Source organism: Pecten maximus, chromosome 2 (assembly GCF_902652985.1).
Source record: "Pecten maximus chromosome 2, xPecMax1.1, whole genome shotgun sequence".
NCBI lineage: Eukaryota > Metazoa > Mollusca > Bivalvia > Pectinida > Pectinidae > Pecten > Pecten maximus.
The window spans coordinates 18,891,345-18,919,301 of NC_047016.1; the positions used below are offsets into that span (position 1 = coordinate 18,891,345).

At 35.2% G+C, this 27,957-nt stretch overlaps 2 protein-coding genes across 3 annotated transcripts in view; one reads left to right on the plus strand and one right to left on the minus strand.

Annotated features, from left to right (window-relative positions):
* Nucleotides 1–3,412, minus strand: part of LOC117320810 (uncharacterized protein C1orf112 homolog) — a 54,546-nt gene extending 51,134 nt beyond the window's left edge. Inside the window, exons 1-4 of one of the 2 annotated variants that reach the window (XM_033875303.1) lie at nt 3,358–3,412; nt 2,887–3,020; nt 1,617–1,656; nt 903–991 (exon numbers count right to left, since the gene is read on the minus strand). In XM_033875303.1, the coding sequence (XP_033731194.1) occupies nt 903–991; nt 1,617–1,656; nt 2,887–2,976 (219 nt within the window). In that variant the 5' untranslated portion in view covers nt 2,977–3,020; nt 3,358–3,412. Of the gene's footprint in view, nt 1–902; nt 992–1,616; nt 1,657–2,886; nt 3,021–3,343 lie in introns of both variants that reach the window. The other variant, XM_033875297.1, reaches the window with a different exon arrangement.
* Nucleotides 3,413–3,621: 209 nt separating this feature from the next.
* LOC117320842 (DNA (cytosine-5)-methyltransferase PliMCI-like) overlaps nt 3,622–27,957 on the plus strand; it is a 38,896-nt gene continuing 14,560 nt past the window's right edge. Inside the window, 22 exon segments of the mRNA XM_033875330.1 lie at nt 3,622–3,761; nt 5,168–5,216; nt 5,499–5,606; nt 5,940–6,320; nt 6,601–6,685; nt 7,238–7,325; nt 9,117–9,245; nt 9,471–9,600; nt 9,731–9,840; nt 10,126–10,244; nt 12,651–12,743; nt 13,034–13,185; nt 13,438–13,500; nt 13,502–13,620; nt 15,515–15,689; nt 15,820–15,917; nt 20,814–20,892; nt 21,445–21,495; nt 22,973–23,056; nt 25,867–25,991; nt 26,211–26,316; nt 27,762–27,868. Coding sequence (XP_033731221.1) covers nt 3,709–3,761; nt 5,168–5,216; nt 5,499–5,606; nt 5,940–6,320; nt 6,601–6,685; nt 7,238–7,325; nt 9,117–9,245; nt 9,471–9,600; nt 9,731–9,840; nt 10,126–10,244; nt 12,651–12,743; nt 13,034–13,185; nt 13,438–13,500; nt 13,502–13,620; nt 15,515–15,689; nt 15,820–15,917; nt 20,814–20,892; nt 21,445–21,495; nt 22,973–23,056; nt 25,867–25,991; nt 26,211–26,316; nt 27,762–27,868 — 2,504 coding nt within the window. The 5' untranslated portion in view covers nt 3,622–3,708.

The following is a 27,957-nucleotide window of genomic DNA, read 5'->3' on the forward strand; positions in this document are numbered from 1 at the left end:
CCATTTACAACATTTTTTTTTTTTTGCTAAGTGTGAGGAATATTTAGAAACAAAATCTACGAGTTAGATAAATTTACTCAGACTTACTTTGAAAACATTTGATATTGAATATATGTATTTCAGGGCTGATATTTTACTACACAGCAGATATCCAATCATATATAATGGTATACTATGAATTTTTCATTAGGCTCTACACATCTGAATGTTACTGGGTTGTTCAGGTGTTCATTATATTGGCATGACATTTTACTGATAAAATGTGTCTTCATTCAGGGCTTTTTCAACTGGTTTTTTAATCACAAATAATTGGCCCATTCCCAACTGAAATAATTTCATATTTAAACCATATTTCCAAATTTACTTGTGAAAGTAACTTTCCCAATTCACTAACTTTCTTTCAAAAATGAGACAGAATGCCCTATAAAATATTACATTCTATAATACATGTAATTTAAAAGCATTAGTTAGCATATTATTCTTCTGAATCAATTGTAGATTTAATTCCTTCACAAGGTACTGAACATTGAATTCTCTACCTGTTGAAGGGAAAAGTTCAGCTCTACAAGGAAAGACTTAATATTCCCTAGTTTTTTCTTGTGATGCAATTTTATTTCCATTATTTATTGTTCTTTCAAAGGTAGAATAAGGTATAATCAAAATTATTTGTAATACTTTAAAGAACTGTTGATGTGTGTATGAGTTATTTTAACACATGTTCAGGCTTTAATGCATATATAAGGCTCTTTATGTGCTGAACCTAAGCAATCTCTCATTCAATGATACTGTCCTCAAACATAAATGCCTAAAAACTATAAAATGAACCCCGTAAAAATACTTAACATTATAATGTGTTATCTTCCACTTTCTAAAGTCACATTCCCCTAAAGAAATCTGTATACCTTAAAAACTATCTGACTGAAAACTCGCCACTCAGCTTCCAAAACATCAACACAGGGAAGGAAGGACTGGCAAATGATTTTCAGTATTCCTGTAACATAAATATAGGATCAATGATATGGTTACTCCAATGATACAATACTTTCTACAGTATATCTCATAAAATGAAATAGCTGTGTAACTATCAAATATTTCTTAATAAGCTGACCTCAAACATACGATTGGATGACCTTAAGTAAACACTTCACAATCAAATATATTATAAAGTTTCTTTGCAATCTGTTCCACAGTTCACAATTAAGTACTGCTGTATGATTCAGATCAATATTTATTAGACACTGTATGTAGTTTATCTGATCCCACCGCTGCCACCAAATGTAACATGACCAAGTCTGAAGAGGAAGGATCCTAGAAATCATCATTTAACAATCAACAGGAAACTGATATTTTACAGGCAGCAAGATCCAGTTATATACTCAATAATCAAAATAATGTTGGCAAAAAACATCGCAACATAAACACCAGTTAAAAATGTCCATCGATACATTTTATGACTAGATCAAAATACTATAGATACCGAGATATGAATATATATCACTGTAATCACTGGTTAACATCGAATGAAGTCATAATGACTTCTTTGATGTATCATGGGTTATGAACTAAATAGTACTGTTTCTCAAAAAAAAATACAAGGATAACATGATTCTACATACCAACTTGTTCCTGTATCATCTGGGCTTCATGACAGTAGGTCTTTTTATGTGGTCAAGGATATAGAATAGCCAACACTTGTCATCTCGTAACAATGATGTGAAAAATTTGATAGTTGTAATGAATGATATTGATATGACATTGTTATGCAGGTTTCAGCAAAACATATTTGACTGTATAATGGTGTAATCATTAATGAAATTGGTGCGCTACAATATATCTCATTTTCCACACCTCAAATTATATGTTCCTACATTATTTATGAAGTATGTTAAAACTGTTTCAATGACAATTATAACGGAAACTGACTAAAAGAAAAAATTCATCATAGCAAAGAAGACATGTAAGCCATAACAGCATCATGGATCAGTGCATGCATGTACAGGATGTTCTAACATTCACAGCTACCATGCACTTCCACAAAAGCCATGAAGTGTGGAATATTACAATAATCTTTCAATCGCTTTGGGCAGGATTGGACATTTTGAGTTGCAAAACAAAAGGCTATCTAAGATTAGGTAGATCAAGATTTTCATTTTAAACCCTAGAGGGGCAAATCATCACTCTTAAATAACTTGAAATTTGTTTCCCTGTCAAAATGCATTAAAATGTTTACTGATCAGCACTAAGCCACTAACACTATAGTATGGTACAGGTATGTATACATTTTGATATAAGGCCAACTTTCTTTTACCAACCCACTGCTTTTTAAACACATAGAACATCCCCAAAATCAGTCACCTTAATTGATAAACACAATAAAAAAGCTATGATAGCTTTTCATTTTTCAAAAATAAATATGATAAGAATCTGTTAATTCATTTCTATTTTAAAAATAGAGGATAGTGGTACTGGTTCAGTTTTATCATTCAGCTGTATCCCGTCTGTGGCAAGCTTCAAACCAGCAACTACTTGCAATTGGTCACAATTAGGCAAACATCCTACCAATAGGATAAAGAAGAATCCTGCTAGACTGAGCTAGTAATTAGGTTAACACTCTACTTTTTCACACTATATTTCCTCCTTCACAAAGTCCTCACCCCCAATGACATTGCAGCCCAGGTTATAGCAGGGTCTCGAACTAGCTATCTCTCTCTGTCAAAAGCAAAACAAGAGTATATATACTGATATATATACATGTATAAACAAAAAAGATTTAACATGACAAACAATTGTAATCAATAACGCTAGTGATTTCACCACATATATATATATACTCTCCTTTTGAACTATTAGATCAAAATTCAGATTAAGTACATTGTAGAAGGATACGATAAGTTTTGGTAGAGCCTCGTCCATGTTCTGCTGGCATTGCTCTTCATTCCAGCCGACGACAGATTCCAGAAATGTGGTCTGGGACATGACTTAAGGCCTCATCAAAATTAACTTCATTCTGTTCCTTAGTTCTAAAATTGAAGTAGAGACAGCATATAAATTTACATGCATATATGTAATATCGAAAAATACATGTATTTTTAAATTGGCGCCCCTGTGCACCCAACACCCCACATAATCATTCATTACTGACGGAGGGGAGTTATGATAAGACGAACTTACTAGATCACACACACACCCCCCTCCCTTCTACACCAAAATAAATAAAGACACGTTATGTAGCAAGAGCTTCATTTGTGATATATTTTTTGGTAAAAATATGTGCAAATATAAAGATGGGTGTTCTGATCGATTTTTCCATCGCGTCCTAATTTCAGAAGAATTTTGTAGATACCGTGATTTTTTTACCCTGTCAAATATGCCGCCGGTCTGCTACAACGTTTGTAAACTTCCGGTTGTCTCCATTTTTCCTTAGGGATGACAGGCTTATAACTAAGATGGGTAATGAAAATAGCATTATAACTGAGGTACAAAATAATTCGTAAAATTGTAATTGGTATTAACAATATTTGTGTGCTATAAAATATTGGAAGATACTAATTTGTTTGAGGTCTTTTTATACACCGGAAATGATAAAAAGTAAACAGTCACCTAACTTGGACTATCCCATTATTTCGCGGGAAACTTTCTTCGAAGGAGTAAGGCAGAAATCAGAAATATTTTCTGAATTATAAGTATTGTTGAAGGTAACAAGCGATAATGCCTGGCGCAACTCTTCCAAGGCCATCGTTGGATGAAGACATCAAGAAAAAGTGATTTTTTAAGTTGCCGATTTTCTGTGTGCACCCATTTTCATGATCGACCATATATGTTATTTTACTGATGTTGATCATACATTACAGTGAACAGTTATGCTTTGCGCTAATCTAAAATTTATGATCCTCACGCTATACACTTATATATGTTAAGTCAAGTGTTTCAGCTTTACTAAACTGATTTATGCATGTATTACATGCCCAGCATTACGGGTATTGGTATTTAAGCTTCATGTAACAGTTTGATTGAATAGCTCGTCCAGTACGTGAAACTGCCCCCAATGAAAGACGTAATAGCGAAAAAAATGTGTCGACGATATATATATATAATGTTCTGTAGCGATATTGTTGATAAAAGACCAAACTGAAACTCGAACCAAAACCATCCAAACTAACAGATGAGGAAAAATGCAGCGACTTGAACATGGCACAAAATAGATAATCACTATTATTAATAATTATTTTGTAACTGTTTCACAAAAAAAACATTTTAGATCAGCTCTGAATTCTTTAGTCTTATATTACACACAAATAAAGGTGTGTAAGTTAACCAGACATAGGTTAGCGTGTGGCTAGCCCGTGTAGACCTATTCCAGGTGTGTTCCGACACAAGACAACCCATGCAGTTACCTGTGCATTGTCATTCGATCAGACCAAACATTGGTCAGCTAGTCGAACTTTTCTCAAATTTTCATGCAAAAGTTTTTTGCTAACTACTCATCAACATCACTCATTGATATCAACTAGTTGGTATAAATGTAATAATTATATTTTCCGTTATTATATTTGATGATATTGAATATTTATGCTGGCATAATATGGGGAGTACAAGTGTCATGATCCACTTTTATTCTCCACTTTTACACTACTCGCTCCTTCAGGAAGTCTTTGCCCTCGAAGAAATCCACAACCCAGGTTCTATAACTCCAAGGAAGCCTCTGAATCTTTTATAGCTTTCACTTAGAGTGGTCAACGGCACCAAATCTGTTATAGGAAGGAGTAATGAAAAATACCCTGCTCGTGCTGGAGCTCGAACATCGACCTCCCACTTTCAAGGCAAACATCCTACCACTAGGCTAAAGGGAAATTCCCGCTAGCCTGAGCTAGTAAGGTGACCTTATATACTCTCCAACAAGGAAATTCGCAAACATCCGCAAACAAAAAAAACTCAAGGGCAAGTTCTCCTTTGGATGATAACCTAAATTTCCTATCTTTTGACATTTTATCCTTCATAATGACATATGCCAATATGGCAGAAAAATTGTGATATGGCTGATGAAAAGTCAAGTTTAACGATGTAAAAGCAGCTATGTATGACCTAGTCCACTAACACTGACTATTTAGTGCTGGTCATCAATGATTGACCTTTTAAGACTTCAATGAACATACAAATTTTGTTTCAGATTGTCTGAACTGGATGAAGAAATGAAAGATGGAGATATCACAGAAAAGGTTTGTGTTGAATTAATCTTGTTAACTTGTGTTGTAGTGGCAGATGTACATTGTTAGTACATCGATGAGACATTTTCAGTTTGATTAAAGTACAAATTATCTGTGTGGACCAATAGCAGGGAAATGCTCCCGGTCTTGATTGCAGAGTTCCCTTGTGCAAGTCTTGCTTAATTTCTCTTGTTGCTAATTCTATTACTAATCATGCTTCATCTTAAAAGTTTTAAACTTCATTAAAATTGCCTTTAAATTTAAGAATCTCAAAATATTTTTTCTTTCTTTCAGGGCTATTGGAAGAAAAAATGTCGACTGCTTGGTGACAGTATCCCTGACAAGACTAGAGAGGAAGTCCTTTCTCTGGAGAATGATTTTAAAGATGAAATTATAACGGAGGTAATTTTTGTGTTACTTTTCTACATTTCTACATGTCGACATTTCACTTCAAAATTTTGCATTTAAATCTGTTGCTCAAAAGGTATGTCCAATTTTGACCAGACATGGTTATATAGTTAGATCACATATTGGACATTTGAACACATCCCTTATTTATGGAATGCCATTCAGAATTTATGGTCCAGTGACTGTGAATTTGGAGTGTTAACACAAGACAATAATTCTTCTCATCAACATATGATGTGTCAAATTATTCAACTAATAAGGTCTATCCTGTATTTAATATCGATTATAACATGTACACTTTAACATACTTATTTTATTTTTCTACAGAAGGGATATTATAAAAAGCTGCAGAAGCTTTTTGATTTATACCTCAAACTGACTGAGGCATCAAAAGATGTAATTCAGAAAGAGGAACATGAAAAAAAGCAAAATGGAAACCAGGAAGACAAAGATGGAGGGACTAACGGACACTCAAATGGAATGGAGAGTAACGGTCACTCAAATGGAATGGAAACTAACGGTCACTCAAATGGAATGGAGACTAACGGTCACTCTAATGGAATGGAGACTAACGGTCACTCAAATCGAATGGAGACTGAAGACATCACAGAAAATGGTACTAACAGAAGTACGGTAACAAACGGAGCAAAAGTTTCCAACGGATCAAATGGCATGTCTGAGGAGGAAAACAAAGCTGAAGTAAAAGAGGTGATGTTTTATGGATGCCTTTGATGCATCACACTAGAATATAGTTATATATCTTAACTTCTCTTGTTTGAAAGACAACATTCTATTTGATTATATGATTTATCTAAGTTTAAACCTGTCATTACAATTGAAATTGAGATAACCACAATTGGACATAAAATTATGATGACTTACTGTATTAAAACATGCAACTTGTATGCAAATAAAGCTGGATATTTCTTTAAGACAACATATCTGTAGGATGAGTGGGTAATAATTCCTAACTTTTTAAATCCTTCAGGAGATAATGGAGGTCAATGAAAAGGAAGGCAACAGCGGTGAAGAAAGAGCTGAAGAGAATGGCGTTGAAGTGAAATCTCCTCGAGGTATGTACCTCATCAGATAGGTATTTCTGTATATAAGTGTATCACAATGACAGTTGTCATTTTGTGTGCCTTTACAGACGGTTTGTTTTAATGATAACCTCGCAGTGAAGTTAGGGAGGTATACTGGGAGCGGGTGTCCATCTGTCTGTCAGGATTTGGACAACTAGCTTTTATCAAAACTCTTAATGTAATCTTCACAAAATAATTTGTGCGTCCAGGTTTATTTTTGTGACCTGCATGTAAGTATTATTGCAGTTATGTCCCCTTTTAGTAACAATTGTAGACTGAATCTTGACCGAGTAACTGCAATTTTTATCCAAATTTTGTGAAACACATTGAATTTGTAAACCTGCAGCAATTTTGATGAGATCCACCTATTCTTACTGTAAATATGCTCTTTTACTCTCACTATAGGGTAGACTGGATCTTGTCTGAATCATCATCGAGATCAGTAGATTTTATGTATGTAATTGTAAAATGGAGCAAAAAGAGTGAAAAGTTTAGATATGAAAGTAAATTTTATTTTTTTTACCTTCATTTTTCTTAACTCAGAAACTACTGGTAGAAAGGGCAGAGGTCGTTCAAACAAGAACTCCACTGGTGCTGCTCAACCTTCCATCATGTCAATGTTCAGCAAAGTGTAAGTTTTTTACCTTTCTTAACATTCAATATTCAGGCATGAGAATTTTCATCTAAAAGTCTGATTTCAGACATTCAGCTGCTCTCATCCCTGAGTATTGTCAAACTATAACTTGAACCCTTTGTATTTATCTACATTGTGCAAAAATCTGACCATGTTAATTTAAAGCTGTTTTGTAAAAACATAAATGTGATTAATTAGTCTAATATTTTAATAAATTCAATGTCGGTCTGTACACTTATCATTATAGCTTTTTATCATGTGGTTTGTCATTATTGATCAAACTTGATTTTAGTCTGACACTGTTGATTATCAAACTTATTATACCCCCAGCAACGAAGTTAGGGGGTGTATACTGGAATCAGGTTGTCCGTCCGTCTGCAGACACGACGATGTACCGGCTACTCTTCCTAAGCTACTGAGGAAATTTCAGCAAAACTTTATGACAATAGCCCTTATACATTGTAGATGTGCGTAATCTATATCATGTTGTCATTTTGTGGTTACCATGATAACCAGGTCACTATACTTCCTTTTTTGGGTGAGGGGGAATTTTGTTTAGTCAACTCCTCATAAACCTGTGAACTGCATCAAGTCAAACTACACAGGAGTGATAGGGACCATTTGTAAATGTGCATGCATGATATTTCTCTACAGAATTTTTGGTTTCCATGGTTACCTGGTTTCAGTACCCATATTCTTGTGGAAAACTTTGTCAAGACAACTCGGACAAGTCCTATATAGCTATCAACTGATTTCATTTGAAATACACAGGAATGTTAGGGACTCGTAATGTGTACATATTCATGCAGGTTTTTCCCCCACAAAATTTAGGTTTTCGTGGTAACCCGTTCACTTAAAGCAGGTTTTTGTTGCAAAATCTTCACCAGAGGGGCAGGGGTTATGAGTTGGCTCTCTGGACGACAGTTTAGTTTCAGTCTGTGACAATATTTTTGATAAAATCTTAATTATAACCCCCGCAACAAAGTTAGGGGGGGGATACTGGAATCAGGTTTTCCGTCCGTCTGTAGACAGCGATGTACCAGCTACTCCTCCTTAACTACTGAGGGAATTTCAATGAAACTTTATGGCAATAACCCTTATACATTGTAGATGTGCGTAATCTATATCATGTTGTAATTTTGTGGTTACCATGATAACCAGGTCACTATACTTCGTTTTTTGGGTGAGGGGGAATTTCGTTTAGTCAATTCCTCATAAACCTGTGAACTGCTTCAAGCAGAGATGAAAATGTTCATTCGGAATGGCTGATTTCAGCCTTTTTGAGAATATCAGTGTAGTGTTAACTTGTATTTTTTTCCATTGAAAAGATTGAGAAATCTAATTTTCAGCCTTTTTGCCCGTAGTCCATTTTCATCTCTGTTCAAGTCAAACTACACAGGAGTGATAGGGACCATGTGTAAATGTGCATGCATGATATTTCTCTACAGAATTTTTTTGGTTTCCATGGTTACCTGGTTTTATTACCCATATTCTTGTGGAAAACTTTGTCAAGACAACTCCTATATAGCTATCAACCAATTTCATTTGAAATACTCAGGAATGTTAGGTAATGTGTACATATACATGCAGGTCTTTTTCCCCACAAATTTAGGTTTTCGTGGTAACCTGTTCACTAAAAACAGGTTTTTGTTGGAAATTTTCACCGGGGGGGGGGTTATGAGTTTGCCCTCTGGGTGACAGTTCTAGTTTAGTCTGTGAAACCATTGTAAATAAAATTTGATTTCAGTATAACTTTGCCTGTAGATGTGTTTGTTTTCACAATACCAGGCCAGCCAAGAGGAAGTCCACAGCTGAAGAGGAGGAGAGTGTGAAATGTGAGGAAGAAAAAGATTTGAAAAAAGCCAAAATAGAGAATGGTGACGAAGACAAGATGGACACAGATGATCAGGTTACAGGGTGTGTATGTACTTGATGTATGATCATGTTTGATATATCAAAAACTGAATTTTACAGGATACATTGTCTAGTGCTGACAGGTTTTCACAGCACCAATCCTAATATTTGTCCAACTACAGACTGTTGGTGTTGTGGCAGAGACTATAACTTGTACAAATTTTATACCCTGCTTACTTATTGTCACAGATGTATATTAACCATGAAGATATATTTCATGTGAATCAGGGAATTACGAGACAAGGCAAAGATTGAACCAAGTCCTGTACCTAAATTGCCTCCTGCTAAATGTCGTGAATGTAAACAGCTGCTGGACGACCCAGATCTGTTGATGTTTCCTGGTGATGCTGAGGATGCAGTATGTATATTTTAGTTATTTTTCTCTTACTACTTTTACTGGAAAAAAATTGTGTTTTGATTAATGGTACAATTCTTATATTCACGGAATATTTATCTAATATGTTGCTGTCATTTATGTGTTTTGATAGGTGGAGGAGTTTATAGCATTGACCAACCCAAAGTTGTCTGTGTTTACTGGTGATGAAGAGAATATCAACAGTTATGATGAACGGCCACAACATAAAATCACGAATTTCAGGTGAGATGTTGATTTTGATGGACTACAGATTTTTGAGCTTCTATATTAGATAATTGTTTTTAATGTAAATCTGAGTGATACACATGAAATACATGTGTTGGATGTATTTCAGCTTAAGAGCAAATGAAAAGTTTCACTGTTTACATTTCATCTATCTTTGTGTTAAAAACCTGTATGAAAAGTGTATACCTTATTGATAGCTTTTGTTCACATAATATTGTTCATATATTGTTTAAAGTATTGGCCTGGTTGAATAAATGTATTGGTTTTGTCTTTTGTTTTCAGTGTGTACGACAAAAACACCCATCTGTGTCCGTTTGACACAGGACTGATAGAGAAGAATGTCCTACTCTACTTCAGTGGCTCCCTTAAACCAATATTTGATGAGAACTCTAGTCCTGAGGGTAAGGTTAAGGGTCACTTGTTACACTGATCCTGTAACATCATAGCTATCCATTACTGTTTTTGATATTCTAACATTTTGTTGGTGATGTCAGGGATCACCACAATTTCAAAATGATGGGTGGAGGAAAATTTTTTGACAATTTTTTCTGAACATGTACTTTTGTGGATGACATGCAGCCTCGCGGTGCGACGTTTCGGGAAACATCATCAATTATGACATTAAAAATAGAGATTTAATTATGTTTTTTGATTTAGTTCTAAATAAATATGCATTTTAATCATTTGCTCACTCTATGCCATATATATCTTTAAAAAACTACAAACATACATTCCTCATTTAAACAATCATCAATTTATTTTCACAAAACCATTTCAATCTCAATTCCAACTCGCTGTTCTTTAATATAACATTGAATAAAACAAACTCAAGTAGCATCTTTTACTGTTATAAATATGATGAACATTCACATCAAGATCATATTACATTGTCAAGTATTATAAGTTAAAACATTTCAATTAATAATTTCATAAATTGCACTATAATATTATCAGTGAACATATTAATAGCAACTATTATATCTATGATACAGCATCTACAAATCAAACTAAATGGCAACTTTTACTGGACATAATATAAGAATACATAAAGTATTTAAAGCAATGCACAAGCCACAATATAATTTCAATTAAGATATCAATTCAACAAAGTCACTATAATTTTCTCCTAAAAATAGTCTTCACTATGAACAATTGAAGCCAACCACAATTTGTCTCTCCAAATGACATGAACATTCTGCTGTTGCACAGTCCCTTCTAGAGAGAAGCAGCTTTCTTGTAGGGAACTCCCTGGGTAAACACCATCATCAGAGAGTTCAAGATCCTCTGAGAGAGCCTGTTCCTGCTGGTGGTAATAAATAAATAAATAAATAAATATTTTTGAAAAGCTTAATGAATCTTATTGTGGTCATTACCATATTATAATTATGAACTTCTTATTCCTACAAATTTGTAATAAGCAAAACAATTAAAACCATCAATAAATCTTTGGAAAAAAAACCCCAAAAAAACAAATTAATTATATTTTAACAAATATAATCAAATTAGTACATATTCATTACAAATGTACATGTTACATTGTATATACTTGAGGTGCTAATTAACTTATCTATATTTAATAATAATTAAAGAAAATCAAATACCTAGATAACACTTATCAAATAATAAATACAGAGATTTAGAAGAGATTCTGAGATTATTTATATTATTGGACGTTTTGAGATCGTTTTTGGAAGGGATATCACTCTAATAGTACTTTCTAAAAATAGCACGTGACAAATATTCATTAGATTATTATCATTATCTAGCAAATCAAATATAGGTTAATTTTAAGCTTACCTTGGTCATCTTCATACACAATTAATCCATGCACACTTCTGTAGCTGTGGCTTGCGCGATGTATCAAAGATTTCAGTCTGTTGGCTGCAGGTTTTCTATCGGTTGTCGCGATCGCAAGTCGTTCACATGACATGGTGTTCCAAAAAAGTAGCTGATACTCCTCTCTTCATGGTGACATTGCCATAAAGTTTTCAAAAATTTATCCATGCTTCTCAAACATCGGCTTAGGTATTGATATTATCAGTTTGATCATCCCAGCTGATTATTAATTCTTGTGAAAAAAATAATCTTATCGGACCGTCGTTTTTTCCGATGTCGACGATGGTAGGTAACATTTTCTCTGATGTCCCGATCGACTGAAACCATACAATCACATCTGTTCCCATGGTCAGAACAGTACACCTTCTACTATTAATTAATTATCACCATCGATATAGGTGTGATCAAGAGATCAGTCGACCGTATCAAAACATAACGGTGAGGCACCTTACCGAGATCGCAATTCGTCAATTAGGCCTAGTTCACCTTTAAAAACGGGCCATAGGTAATGACTATCGGACGCTCTAGAAACGGGTCAGTTTTCTGCTTGAAATCGATACAAAATAGGGGTGTTAGGTAACAATTACATGCGTGGTGGATCGAGTGAATTTGGTTGTGTAAGGGTGGCGGGCCGCCACGTTAAAACAGGCAATGGTGATCATTGGAAGTTTTAACAGTGCATATATAGTATGTTGTACATATCACATTGGTTAACATCAGGATTGGTCACTACATATATATACTTTCAAATTCAATACACAGTTCGAAAAATTAAAACAGCTGTCCAACTTCTACTTGTACTTTTTAAGAAACTTCCACAGCTTTTCTGCTGAGAGTTTTCATTCTCATTGAAGAGTCTCAAACAAACATCAACAGACTGCACTTTTAAGTGGGGGATATAATTTCTTTGAAATTTCTGATGATAAAATGGCCTGTAATCTTGTGCTTCTAAGGCCATACTCTGTTTCCAGGTGGTGTGGCTTGTCGAAACATGGGCCCAATCAATGAATGGTGGACAGCAGGCTTTGATGGTGGAGAGAATGCACTAATCGGATTCAGTACAGGTTAGACTAAATATTAATTTGTACTATCCCACGCTGAAACTAAACAGAAACTTAGAGGAGAGAATGCATTTATTAGATTAAGTACAGGTTAGACTGTAAACATTGACTATCCATCACCCTAAAGTAGACAGATCATTTTTAGGCCCCCAGTCTGTGCCCAGCAGATATACATTATTTTTGTGCCCAGTAAATATACAATATTTTTGTGCTCAGTAAATATACATTATTTTGTGCCTAGTAAATATACATTATTTTCGTGCCCGGTAAATACATTATTTTTGTGTCCCTAGCCTATGCCGAGTATATTTTGATGGGTGCTAGTGAAGCATATAAACCATTCATGGATACTATGAGAGAGAAGATTCACATCAGTAAAGTCGTCATCGAGTTTCTTCAGCGCCACCAGGATGCTACATACGAGGATCTTCTCAACAAAATAGAGGTGAGTCTAGGGACAGATATACTCTCAAATGTATCTGAAATACAAGAAGATCTGATAAATCACAGTGAAAAAAAACTAAAACCATTTAATCTAACTGTTGATAATGGTTGTCATCTAAATCCATTAGTTGATGTACCTCTCTTACCCCTAGTGGGCCCCTCCCCTTCAGAGCCACACCCTGCATATGTTAAAAGTTACTACAATAAAAAAAAATGATGTTTACTTGTAATCTTTGACCTGGTGTCTTTGTAGACAACAGTTCCTCCAACCGGTTTGTTGAGTCTGACTGAGGACTCTCTGCTGCGGCATGCCCAGTTTCGTTGTGGACCAGGTCCAGAGCTATGATGAGGCTGCTGACGAGGATGAAGGGCTCTTGATTACAACGGCCTGTGTGAGAGGTCTCATCAAATTGGCTGGAGTCACCCTAGGCAAACGGTAACCATTGCTTTAGAAGTTTCACCCTGGACAGTGATTTCATGTCTTTATTGTATAATGTAGAACAACAGACCTTTGATAGAAGACCATTACAAACAGATAAAACCAAAAGTATTTTAAGGTTAGTAGGTTTATTCCTGTCGACCTGGTTAGGTCACAGGTGTTTGCTTCTGGTTAGTATTTATTACCTAAAAAATAAGCCCCCTACTCCTAATATATGGGTTCACTTTGAATTTAAGCTCAATCTGACTAAAATATCAAGTGCACACAAACTTCAGTAATGTACCTTGATTTAGAATCCTTAAGATGCATTGACTGGAATGGAAGTAGACTATAATATTTAGAGCGACTTTGCAGAGGGCATTCTGATCTGTCGAAATTTCTATAAATACTAACCAGATGCAGATGCCTGTGGTTAGGTTTTTTTAGCTCACCTGGTCCGAAGGACCAAGGTGAGCTTATGCCATACCGTGGCGTCCGTCGTCTGTCGTCCGTCCGTCAACAATTGACTTATTTGACTTTTTCTTTATAACCACTGATCGGAATTTCACCAAATTTGGTCAGAAGCATCCCTATGGGTAGGGGAATCAAAATTGTACAAATGATGGGGCTGACCCCCTGGGGGCCTCTGGGGCGGGGCCAAAAGGGGTCAATTTAGCTATATTGATATAAACGACTTCTTCTCTGAAACCGAGCAATGGATATCGCTCATATTTGTCTGGTAGCATCACTATGTGGTGGGCATTAAAAATTGTACAAATAATTGGGCTGACCCCCCGGGGGGCTGAGGGGCGGGGCCAAATGTGGTCAATTGGGCTATATTGATATAAAAGACTTCTTCTCTGAAACCGAGCAATGGATATCGCTCATATTTGCCTGGTAGCACCTACATGGGGTAGGAATTCAAAATTGTACAAATGGTAGGGCTGACCCCCCTGGGGGCTGAGGGGCAGGGCCAAACAGGGTCAATTTGGCTAAATTGATATAAACAACTTCTCTTAAACTAAGCAATGGATATCTCTCATATTTTCCTGGTAGCACCTACTTGGGGTAGGAATTCAAAATTGTACAAATGGTGGGGCTGACCCCCTGGGGGTCTTAGGGGCGTGGCCAAAAAGGGCCTGTTTGGCTAGATTGATATAAACAACTTCTCCTCTAGATCTGAAACCAAGCAATGGATATTGCTCATATTTGCCTGGTAGCACCCGCTTGGGGTAAGGATTCAAAATTGTACAAATGACGGGGCTGACCACCTTGGGGCTGAGGGGCGGGGGCCAAAAGGGGCCAGTTTGGCTAAATTGTTATAAAGAACTTCTCCTCTGAAACTAATTAAGCAATGGATATCTCTCATATTTGACTGGTAGCATCCCTTGGGGTAGGGATTCAAAATTGTACAAATGATGGGGCTGACCCCCCTGGGGGCTGAGGGGCGGGCCAGGTGTCAATTTGCCTAAATTGATATAAACATCTTCTTCTCTGAAACTAAGCAATGGATATCACTCATATTCGCCTGGTAGCATCCCCTTGGGGTAGAGATTCAAAATTGTACAATTGGTGGGGCTGACCCCCCGGGGGGCTGAGGGGCGGGGCCAAAAGGGATCAATTTGGCTAAATTGACATTTTTAGAATTACAATAAAACCAATGTTCATGTACGTCCATATAAAATGCTTATGATAGATTGACATAGCAATACCAGTGACAAATATACTTAAGCATAGCTCTCTTGTTTCATATCTCATGAAACCAGGTGAGCGATACAGGCCCTCTGGGCCTCTTGTTTTTATTATTATTATTATTTCAAGATCAGCTGTTTAACTACATGAAAGACAGCATATAGCTGTGATAACTCAACCAGTAAATGTAGGTTCTAATTTTTATGCTGTACATTGTTAGTCGTGCCTTGAGGAAAGAATTACGCAAGGACAAAGAGAAGAAGGAGAAGAAACCTGTTCACACAATGGCAACTGTAACACCACTGGTCAGTGAAATATTTGATAAAATGTTTCAAGGTCAAATTGATGAAAAAAATGGACAAGGAACCAAGCGAAGACGATGTGGAATATGTGAGGTAAGAAAGTTTACATAGCAAAACTGGTATGGTATGAGACACAAAAGTTTCAATAAACAAAGTGTAATATTTGGGGGGCTAGATATAGTACAAGATGTAATACTTCACCTGTGATTTTGTTTTGTTACAGGTATGTCAGCAGTCGGACTGTGGTAAATGTCGCGCATGCCAGGACATGATCAAGTTTGGTGGCACAGGCAAGTCCAAACAGGCTTGTATGGAACGCAGGTATGCTTATCAAACTATACCTACCATTGGAAGGTCTTTGTGTATAGATTCAATTGTTGGTAGATTCAGCGAATTTGTCTTTACTAGACCAGGCTTGTATACCTCATAGCCATGTTCATCTATCCATCCCTCACTCTTCAGTTAGACTTTTGAGTTTTGGTCCATGTCCCACTTAGCTATTATTTTTGAGGTTTAACATTAAAATTATGCTTTTAGATTGTTTATGCTGTTTTGGAAAAAAAAATTATTTCAAAAATCTAAAGGTAAAAGTATTGTTTCCATTTAAATGAAAACAAATGCATGATTTTTATTAACATGTACAGTTGAACCTGTAATAGCGGACACCCTTATATAGCGGACACCTGTCCATAACGGACACTTCCAGGAATCCCCAATGAAAATCACTATATAAATATCATGTATATAGCGGACACCTTCCTAATGCGGACAGCGGACACTTATTTTTGCCCGTAAAGTTGTTAAAAATTCCGTATAACGGACACGTGAAACCATAGCCGTGTTGATATTTGTGTGTAAAACGTTTCTAAATAACAAGCAAAGTCTTAATTGCTCAACTCCCCTGGCAGCAATGCTAACTTAGGAAGCCACTTCATCAGTCACTAATTGTCCTGTTACCTGTAAGTTGCTGTAACAATGGGCAATAATTACAAGAGAGTGACCGATCGCCATCGGCAGAGGTGTTTGTTTACTCAACCGGTGACAGCTAAGCTTAGCCATTCAACATAGCCTAGACAACAAGAATGGTCAGAGGGTAATTAAATCATTATCAAGACCAACAAAAGAGGGACAAAGCAATAGTTATGTCTGTCATAATTGTTTTACCTACAAAATACACCATATGCAAATCTGACAGGGCAGGCACATGGTTGTCAGCCGCCATTTTCTCACACTCGGAACTCCTCGGAATATGACTACGTAACCTATTAAGAACAGCCGAAGAGTTCCGAGTGTCTTTGTATACACTATACTAATTTACTGAACCAGAAAACGGTATTTATTAAATTAAATCCCTACATGGATTTCAGAAATATGTCTCAAAATAAATGCTTAGGGATTATAATTATCAGAGGAAAATGCACTTTCATTTATAAAGAGTTAATGTTGTAATAGAAAAGATATTTCAAACATATTTATTTTCCAAAATATTGAGGATTAATAAAAATTGTTTTACTATAAGAATTACCTTTACATTTTTGACTATGTTGAGTATTTGTCTGAATAGATATTCAGTATAGTATGATATTGTGAAGATTGGTTTAAAAACTATAGGCTTAATATAAATTATTAAAAATATCAACTTCAATTTTTGTGTCAGATGAATGATTGAAAATTAATTAAGCATTTATCTTTAATTATTTGTCTTTTATTCATGTGTTTAAGTGTTTAAATATAATAAATCAGGAGACATATAGTGTACTATAAACAGACTTTGGTTTGTTTCTTTGTTTATAAGGGACATAACTCGTTGAACCTCTATATAAAGGACACCTCTCCATAAAGGACACTTTTGTCTGTTTGGGAAAATAAAATTTTTTACGGGAATCCCCCCCCTTGAAAATTTTTGGGGGAAGGACCAATTTTTTTTTTTTTTTTAAAAAAAGTATTTGAAAAATTTGAAAATCGCCGAAAATTTTAATTTGAAATTAACTTTAAATATGTTAACTTTTAAAAACTTAAAACTTTTTATATCAAGTTGGATTTTTAACCAAAAAAACGGAAACCCTTTATTAAAAAAATAAGCAAAAAAAACAAATTTTAATTAAAATTCCCCTTAATTTTGGGTTTTTTGTTTTTTTTTATTTAAAGGGAAAATTGTTTAAAATTAAATTGTGAACTTTTACAAAAAAAATCTTTAAAAAATTTTCTTAAATTTAAATGTTTTCCCAATTAAAAATTTAAAAAAAATAAAAAATTTAATAAAAAATGGTTAATTTTTTAAAAAAATTTTTTTCCAATACGCAAGTTCAGATGATAGCCCCCGTTTTAAAGTTTTTTAGTAAAAACCCTAAAAAAAATTTTTGGGAAAACTTTTTCCTTAAATTAAAAACCATTTATTTACACCAAAAAAATCCCACTTCATGTAACATTACATCTAGTGCTTACTTGTGTGAACTAAAAATCAATAACAAAATGGTTCATATATTTCTATATATGACTTCACACATTATGCGGTGTCTGAAGATCTGCATGAAGTGAATAAACGATGTATTAAATTATTTTTATGAAATACTCATGTCATAGATCATTCTCTTTCAAAAATATTGATTTCAGGTCCATTTTGGTAATTCAACTATGACGGCAATCGGGCCTCGAATGGCGAATGATTAACAAAAAATTTAAATACTTCTCGGTCAAATAAACCCCTAATATTTTACATATGATTAATTTTGACATTGGAGAACATATAATTGTGTCCATTCTCTAAGCACTGGTAGAAAGTACAGAATATAGCTTCATATATCTATTCTCAAAATTACTAATTACCCCTGTAAATATAACATTTTACATAAACCTCCCATGACTGAAGGTGAACTTAAACTTGCAAATCTTCTGTGTCATTCCAATTTTGATATGTGTAAATATATACACGTACGGTATATATATATAGATATAGATATAGATATGGAATGCTTCACAAGTTTGCATACAGTTATGGAATCTTATAACACCTCCAAAAATGTTCTCTCCACATAAACGTGTGATTTGTGCAATTACATTGCTGAACTGTGTGGTTCAGTATGATTGGATGGTCAACATTGGAAAGGGACAATACAATTAACAGGGAATGTGACGTCCCATCGAATGGACTGTATTTCTTTGTGATCAGGTTTGAAGTTGAAAATGAAGCTTAAGTTTTCTTTTCCTATTTGCTGAATTATTCGATAAAGATAGTCTTTATCTGGTTGTTATTCTTTATCACATTGTTTACAATACTGTAATTATACCAGAAGTATATCTTCTCATATAAAGATTTATTAACATCAAATGATTCCTGAACAAAAGGAGTCAAGTTTTTTGTTTTGAAGTACCATACATGCTTGAGTACAGTTTCAATAGGATACATTCCTAATCTTGGCCTTGATTAGCAGCTCTGGTTTTGGTTTTCAGTAATTCTTTATGTGCGTTTCTTTATATTCAGTTGAAATATGCCAAACTAACGATGGAACATTTAAGCCTAAATTTAGTGCATATTAGAAGTTTGCATCAATAAGGTCACAGAGTCCTGGCTGTATTATAACTGATGATGCCTTCTGGAAAGAAAGAAGACATATTTTATTTTCATCCATCCAAGATAGATCAACAAACTTCCAATTTCAATTAGGACCTTACAGAAACATGCATGTGTACAATCAAATCAGAACAGCTGCAAACATTTCAAATTATTTGCAATTAATTCCTTAACCAATATCACTAAATTTATCAACTTTAAACTTAGAAGATTATTGATTTCGCATTAAACAATAATGTTCGTTTACAGTACTTCCAGTACTTTTGATTGTGTTGTTGTGTCTAAACCAAGGTTTCCCAATTTGCAACATATATACATCTAATCATTTAAAGTTGCCCTTTGGTTTCAACTACACACCATTATGTGTATCAATATCTCCTTTCAACTTTCCAACAATGATACTTCATTTTAAAGCATTACAACCTGTGAAACTACCCCCTTCCAAGTGTCAAATATTGCGGCGGGCATATGTTGTGTCGCTCCAACGGGCCCTTGGTTTTTTTTATTATTATTTCAAGATCGGCTGTTTAACTACATGAAAGACAGCATATAGCTGTGATAACTCAACCAGTAAATGTAGGTTCTAATTTTTGTGCTGTACATTGTTAGACGTGCCTTGAGGAAAGAATTACGCAAGGACAAAGAGAAGAAGGAGAAAAAACCTGTTCACACCATGGCAACTGTAACACCACTGGTCAGTGAAATATTTGATAAAATGTTTCAAGGTCAAATTGATGAAAAAAATGGACAAGGAACCAAGCGACGACGATGTGGAATATGTGAGGTAAGAAAGTTTACATAGCAAAACTGATATGGTATGAGACACAAAAGTTTCTATAAACAAAATGTGATGTTTGGGGGGCTAGATATAGTACAAGATGTAATACTTCACCTGTGATTTTGTTTTGTTACAGGTATGTCAGCAGTCAGACTGTGGTAAATGTCGCGCATGCCAGGACATGATCAAGTTTGGTGGCACAGGCAAGTCCAAACAGGCTTGTATGGAACGCAGGTATGCTTATCAAACTATACCTACCATTGGAAGGTCTTTGTGTATAGATTCAATTGTTGGTAGATTCAGCAAATTTGTCTTTACTAGACCAGGCTTGTATACCTCATAGCCATGTTCATCTGTCCATCCCTCACTCTTCAGTTAGACTTCTGAGTTTTGGTCCATGTCCCACTTAGCTATTATTTTTGAGGTTTAACATTAAAATTATGCTTTTAGATTGTTTATGCTGTTTTGGAAAAATTTTATTTCAAAAATCTAAAGGTAAAAGTATTGTTTCCATTTAAATGAAAACAAATGCATGATTTTTATTAACATGTAGTTCATAATACCATTTCTGTTGAACATGTCAGTTACAAAGCTTTTCTAATTTCATTTGTATATATGTTCATGGCATTTTACAAACTGGAAAAACTTAAGTATCTCTGCTTGCTGGTTCAACGCATCCAATACCTATTACTAGTTTGTGGTGATTGGCTACTGAGGCTGCAAAGCAGAATTCACAGAGATTTCTGGAATCTGCTCATTATGTGGGGGATATGATTTATAATAGATTATATGGGGGGGTTGGGGATGCGATTTAACATAGTAAGTAAATTTATAATAAGTACTTCTCAAGTAATAATGTTTATGTCAGGTGTCCAAACATGGCAGTAAAAGATGCAGAAGATGATGATTTGGGAGAGGAAGATGACGATGATAAGAAACTTCAAATGGTTTGTGTGATTTCTCTGTTAAACTTCTAATATTTATATACAATCAACCTCATTTGTGTTGGACTTGCTGAAATGGAATACTGAAGATGTTTCTCTCAGTCCCGATGAGATTGCTTCATGTTAACAGCTAACATAGGTCTGAAACTTCTGAGCTCAAAACAAAAGGTTTTGTTACACATGTGAACACATGTATACATAATTATGGTAGATTACATTCACTTAAATGTACTGCATAATAACCATTTGGTAGATGGAACTATCCTCAAATATACACACAACATACTGATCCTGTTCTTGTATCAAAAAAGACAATGTGACAGACCTTGAACATTACACAGGTTTTCTACAAATAGAAATGAGGGCATATATAAAGCGTGAAGATTTACATAGTCAGGATTTCAAAAATTGTAACATTGATAACTTGCTTCCTCTTCTTATTACACCAGACTTTATATAAACATTTTGCAACATAACATCCTAGTAATTGGTTTCAATAAGTGATCTTATCCTGACAATTTGCAAGACTACAGACTTACAATTTTATTCTCCTAGGATGAGGTGATGGCACCAGATAAAAAGCACAGACTGTCGGTCAATACAAAGGTAAGGATAGCTAATTGATCATCTGTCATTAACTCTAGGAGTTTATACTACTAACTAGTAATTTAATTAATGGTTTCTTGTTAGCTCACCTGGTCCGAAGGACCAAGGTGAGCTTATGCCATACCGTGGCGTCCGTCGTCCGTCGTCCGTCCGTCCGTCGTCCGTCTGTCGTCCGTCCGTCCGTCAACAATTGAATTATTTGACTTCTTCTTCATAACCGCTGATTGGAATTTCACCAAATTTGGTCAGAAGCATCCCTATGGGTAGGGGACTCAAAATTGTACAAATGATGGGGCTGATCCCCTGGGGGCCTCTGGGGCGGGGCCAAAAGGGGTCAATTTAGCTATTTTGATATAAACGACTTCTTCTCTGAAACCGAGCAATGGATATCGCTCATATTTGCTTGGTAGCATCACTATGGGGTGGGGATTCAAAATTGTACAAATGATGGGGCTGACCCCCTGGGGGCCTCTGGGGCGGGGCCAAATGAGGTCAATCGGGCTATATTGATATAAACAACTTCTTCTCTGAAACCGAGCATTGGATATGGCTCATATTTGCCTGGTAGCATCACTATGTGGTGGGGATTCAAAATTGTACAAATGATGGGGCTGACCCCCCAGGGGCCTGAGGGGTGGGGCCAAATGTGGTCAATTGGGCTCTATTGATATAAACGACTTCTTCTCTGAAACTGAGCAATGGATATCGCTCATATTTGCCTGGTAGCATCACCATTGAGTGGGAACTCAAAATTGTATAAGTGGTGGGGCTGACACCCCGGGGCGCTGAGGGGCGGGGCCAAACAGGGTCAATTTGGCTAAATTGATATAAACAACTTCTCCTCTGAAACTAAGCAATGGATATCTCACATATTTGACTGGTAATATCCCCTTGGGGTAGGGATTCAAAATTGTACAAATGATAGGGCTGACCCCCCTGAGGGCTGAGGGGCGGGCCAGAAGGGGTCAATTTGCCTAAATTGATATAAACAACTTCTTCTCTGAAACTAAGCAATGGATTAATATATATCGCTCATATTCGCCTGGTAGCATCCCCTTGAGGTAGAGATTCAAAATTGTACAATTGGTGGGGCTGACCCCCGGGGGGCCAAAAGGGATCAATTTGGCTAAATTGACATTTTTAGAATTACAATAAAAACAATGTTCATGTAACCATATGAAATGCCTATGATATACTGACATAGCAATACCAGTGGCAAATATACTTAAGCATAGTTCTTGTTTCATATATCATGAAACCAGGTGAGCGATACAGGCCCTCTGGGCCTCTTGTTTCACATATAATACATATGTGTATAACACATAGAGAGTAGGGGTTTGCGATTTCATTATTTTATCGATTTATCAGAATAATTTTACTAAAATTCAAAGCATACAGTAGAGCATTATTAAAAACGCCAGTGTGAAGTTTTTATCAATCACTGATGTTGTTACACAAGCAATGTTTTTTAACCTAGACAAAACTCAAGTGGATTGGAGAGCCAATGAAGGTTGATGGAAAAAATACCTACTACAGCCACGTCAGCATTAATGGACAGGAGGTTGGTACTCATCATGCCAGTTTCTATATTATATGTTTACTAATCTTAATTTATTACCTACCAATTACCGCAGTGTATGATGAAGAACCAAGAACAACTAAGATTTTTTTTTTTTCTTGAAATTCCCCCTTTGGAATACCAATACGTTACTTGGGTTCAGAAAAATTCAGACTAGCTTAAAATATGGATTGGCACAGGCCTTGAAAAACTGTTTAATTTGATGTCGGTCTTGAAAACCCTTGAAAATCAGTAAAATTGGTTGGCTATCCGTTTCAGTCATATTATTTTAGTATTTTGTAAAGATTTATTGCAAACAAGAATTATTTTTAACACAAATTAATTATCAAATTACTTTTTCAGTTTGTATCATTTCTACTTTTGAATTAAGTAGGTCTTGTAGTTAAAGCCCCAAACACAGTCATAAGTATTGTTAACATGAGGCGAAATCTGTACTGTCTTTTTTATAAAATGTTCAATCTTCGTTAGATGGGTGATGTCACATAATGACACCTTATCACATAAAATACACTCTTTGAAGTAGTAAAATCTCGTTTTCTATCGGATAAAATACACTCTTTGAAGTAGTATAATCAATCGTTTTCGATCACATAAAATACACTCTTTGAAGTTGTAAAATCTCGTTTTCTATCAGATAAAATACACTCTTTGAAGTAGTATAATCAGTCGTTTTCGATCACATAAAATACACTCTTTGAAGTTGTAAAATCTGTCGTTTTCTTGCAAAAAGAACAAAAACAGAATGTAATCAAGGTAATGTTCATTAAAACTGTAACAACTTCTGGTTTCTGTCATACAAATGATATACATCCGCAGCCTAATATAGTTCCAATTTTGAAATTTACATGCATTCACAGAGAAACTATCCACATGTCTTAGACTCATATGTTCATCCTGAGTTCATATGCAGGAACATTTCATATAAGCCTAAAATCAACCCTATTTACGTAGTCAAATGCACCCGAGCATTCCATGAGATAACTTCAGCTGTCACATGACTCATCACTAAACGGCCAAAATGGCGGTTATGTCTAATGTAACGAAACCAACAACCGTTCGCAGTTTCATTTTCATTTGTATGTCGCTAGAATACCTAAGAAATATCACCAGGAATTGAAGGCAAGTTGTAACAAACTACATTGCCGTTTTTCGTGAGGATTTTATTAAATAAGGTTATTACAGTCGAACCCGGTTATATTGAAATTCTCGGGGAATGGAAAAATACTTCAAATTAACCGGTTTTCAATATAACCGGGATCCAGCCTCTGCCGACATATTTCAGTACCGCGCTACGTCAAACAACACACCATTGTTCAATATAGTTAATCAACATTTTACTTTGTCAGTATTTACAATCGATTCCAAAATGATAGTAGTTTCACAGTTTATTAGAAATAATGTTAAATTCGACGAGAGAAGTCTTCGACTGTTGTTTGTTTTTGTTTATGTTGAGTTCGCGGACACACGTGAGAACAATTTTCGGTACATCTGGGCTACTTTCCAAGAACTACCTTCTGAAATCGGACTTGTGCGTCGGTGATAGATGGATTTTCACGAATTGTTTAAGGGTCGTTGTCAATATCACTGTTCTGGTTACGTTGTTATCGTTGTCTGTCAAATCCCTAAGAATGGCCTCGTCATTTGTAATTGTCTCGCGTGTAGTTAGATCAGAGTCAATTTCGATGTATACTGTATATGTAGCAGAAGCCAAAATAAGCTGTGTCCCTCAAGGTATACTCGTAAACAAAACAGATTCATGCACATTTAATGATGAAAAGTCACAATTTATGTGTATTGTGTAAATCAGAATGTCATTTTTACCTGTCTTTTGATCGGACGCACGTACCGTAATGGCCGTTAATTGAAGCCTGTCGTGACGACTTTCAATTTAAGCGATACATAAACATTGGTTTAGCATTGCTGGGGGCAATAATTTCCTTTCAAATAAAGCGATATTTCAAATAAACTGTTTTCAAAATAACCGATGAAACAATACAAAGACAAAGACAAAGAAGCCAATTGGACGGGGATTTTATTTCACTTCAAATTAAACGATATTTCAATATATCCGATTTCAAATTAAGTGGGTTCGACTGTATTTGTTTATTTGAAAAGAATCAAATGATTATGATCCGTGACTGATGTACTGGCGTCGATGTCAAAACTAGATATGTCTCGTCGGACAACACGACCGAAATTTTCTATCAGAGTTAAAATATGTTACTAGGGGTCATAAAATAGATGTTTGCTAGGCCTAATTAACATCTTATAGTATAAATAAAATTAAAAAAAACTTAGGCTGTGTACATCTTGGATTTTATCTTTGGTTGTACAACATGTTCTGTTAATAGACCATTTGTCGCTCTGTTGATTTTTTTTCAAAGTTTACAAGCACCTTTACTGATTCAGGAGTATATTAATAATCTTCCACAAGCATTAAAGAAATAAGGGAAAGAACTATACTCAGCTATTGGAAAGTTGTCAGCAGATAAATATGTTATACACGTTTTCTTGAATATATATAGAATAGGAATAACCAGATTAAGACATTTCATCTGATACAAATGTAACTGACTATAAAATCCAATTTTAAATTTCTTATTATATGACCTCAGACCCTGACATTTCTCAGGGCCTTTGGTCCTTTCATTTATCACAAACCAGAGGCTGATCATTTACCGTCTGTCTAACAAACAAGTAACGGAAAAGTTTGGTATGTTTTACTTAAGTGTAGATATATTTGTAAACCTGAGGCAGTGTATATATATATTGATTTGTTTTGGTGTTTCTAGGTCACAATTGATGACTACATCTCGGTGAAGCCTGAGAGCCTCTCTATGGCTGTGTACTTGGCCCGTGTCGTATACATGTGGGAGGATGCCCATGGCAGCAAGATGTTCCACGCCCACTGGTTCTGGTCAGTATATGTCAATTTAACATTTACAACCTAATTTTCATAAAAATTCCTCCACTTTTCTCGCTATGCTTCTGCTATGTTTGTCCCAATGCATGCAAATTTCGACCTCAAAATATATGTACCATCGTATTAATCAGAATCCAAAGATGGTATCACAGCATATTAGGTAATGTTTCTGAAACTCATGTAAAGAATTTGACATGTTTTCAATCATTACAGCCGAGGTACAGACACTGTGTTGGGAGAGACTTCTGACCCACAGGAATTGTTCTTGATGGATGACTGTGAAGACTGTAAGCTAGAAACTGCCATTGGACTCGTCGAGGTATGGCTTAATGATCAATAACTTTTCATGTCGGATAGAGCAATTCCCCAACAAGTGACAGTTGTTATTTCCGTGTGTAGTCTATTTTATCATCGAATTCTATTTTGTCCAACTAAAACCAAAAGATGAATAAATCAATCATAGACTTTAAAAATGGTTAAACATCGCAGTTTGTAAACAAAATGATTTATTACCTATGATGATGGATAGCAAGGTTTACACGCCATTGCCTTAACTAACCGAAATTTTCTCTTCTTGCTCAATGACAACTGGTGACTTTCAGTAAAAAATCTTATCAATTGGAATGAAATATCACTGTATCAACAGGAGAATGTGTTTTTTACATTTAAATTTTTTTTAAGTCAAAGATATTCAAAACAATGTCTGTTTAGTAACAAGTTTTAATTGGAACGCTGTTTAGTAACAAGTTTTAATTGGAACAATGTTTAGTAACAAGTTTTAATTGGAACACTGTCTGTTTAGTAACAAGTTTTAATTGGAACAATGTTTAGTAACAAGTTTTAATTGGAACACTGTCTGTTTAGTAACAAGTTTTAATTGGAACAATGTATGTTTAACAAGTTTTAAATGGAACAGTCTGTTTAGTAACACGTTTTAATTGGAACATTGTTTAGTAACAGGTTCTAATTGGAGCACTCTGTTTGGTGACAAGTTTTAATTGGAACAGTCTGTTTAGTAACAAGTTTTAATTGGAACAAGGTCTGTTTAGTAACAAGTTTTAATTTGAACAATGTATGTTTAACAAGTTTTAAAGGAACAGTCTGTTTAGTAACAAGTTTTAATTGGAACAATGTTTGTTTAGTAACAAGTTTTGAATGGAACACTGACCTATAACAACATCTGTCACAACCAAGATCCTACAACACTGAACAGAAAGGAGAAATAATTTTGAATATTCATAGACAATTCAATAATACCAAGACAGGAATAGCATTTTACAACCTGATAGATGATTAGCTCACCTTTTGTCCAAAGGACTGGTGAGCTAATTACTTAAAAATTGCTTCTAGGCATGAACAACTGAATGGATTTTGACCAAATTTGGTCTGAAGAATCCTTGGGTGAAAGAAACCTATATGTATTAACAGTGGATCTTGCTCCCCATGGGTTGGAGGTTAAATCCTTTAAAGTACTTTTGAGTGTTTTTCAACTTCATTGAGTTTGAATCTTAGTTTAAGGAGTGTGTTGACTGCAGTGCATGGTACAGAGTGACAGATCCTAAACTAAGAAAAGTATTGTTTCATATTCTATTATTACTCAAATGGCCAGGTGAGCGATATGGGTCTCTTATAAAGTTTGCTGGTGCACAGTTTTTCTTGTGAATCAAGGTTCATTTAGCTTGAACTTGGCCATTCTGGCTTTTGGTTGACTCTGAGGTAAAAATATAATTTTCCTCTGTATCAGTAAGGTCATGTGTTTTGCAGGTTATTCACAAAAAAACTCCTTCAAATTGGGGAATGCTGGGAGGAATAGAACATGCAGATGAAGATATTGACAGAGAGGACGAAAATACCTACTTCTATCAGAAATGGTAAGGATCTCATCGTCTAATATGACTATCAGACTATATGTTAACATTTACTTTTTTTTACTGTGTAAGTATAATGTGTATCAAAGAAA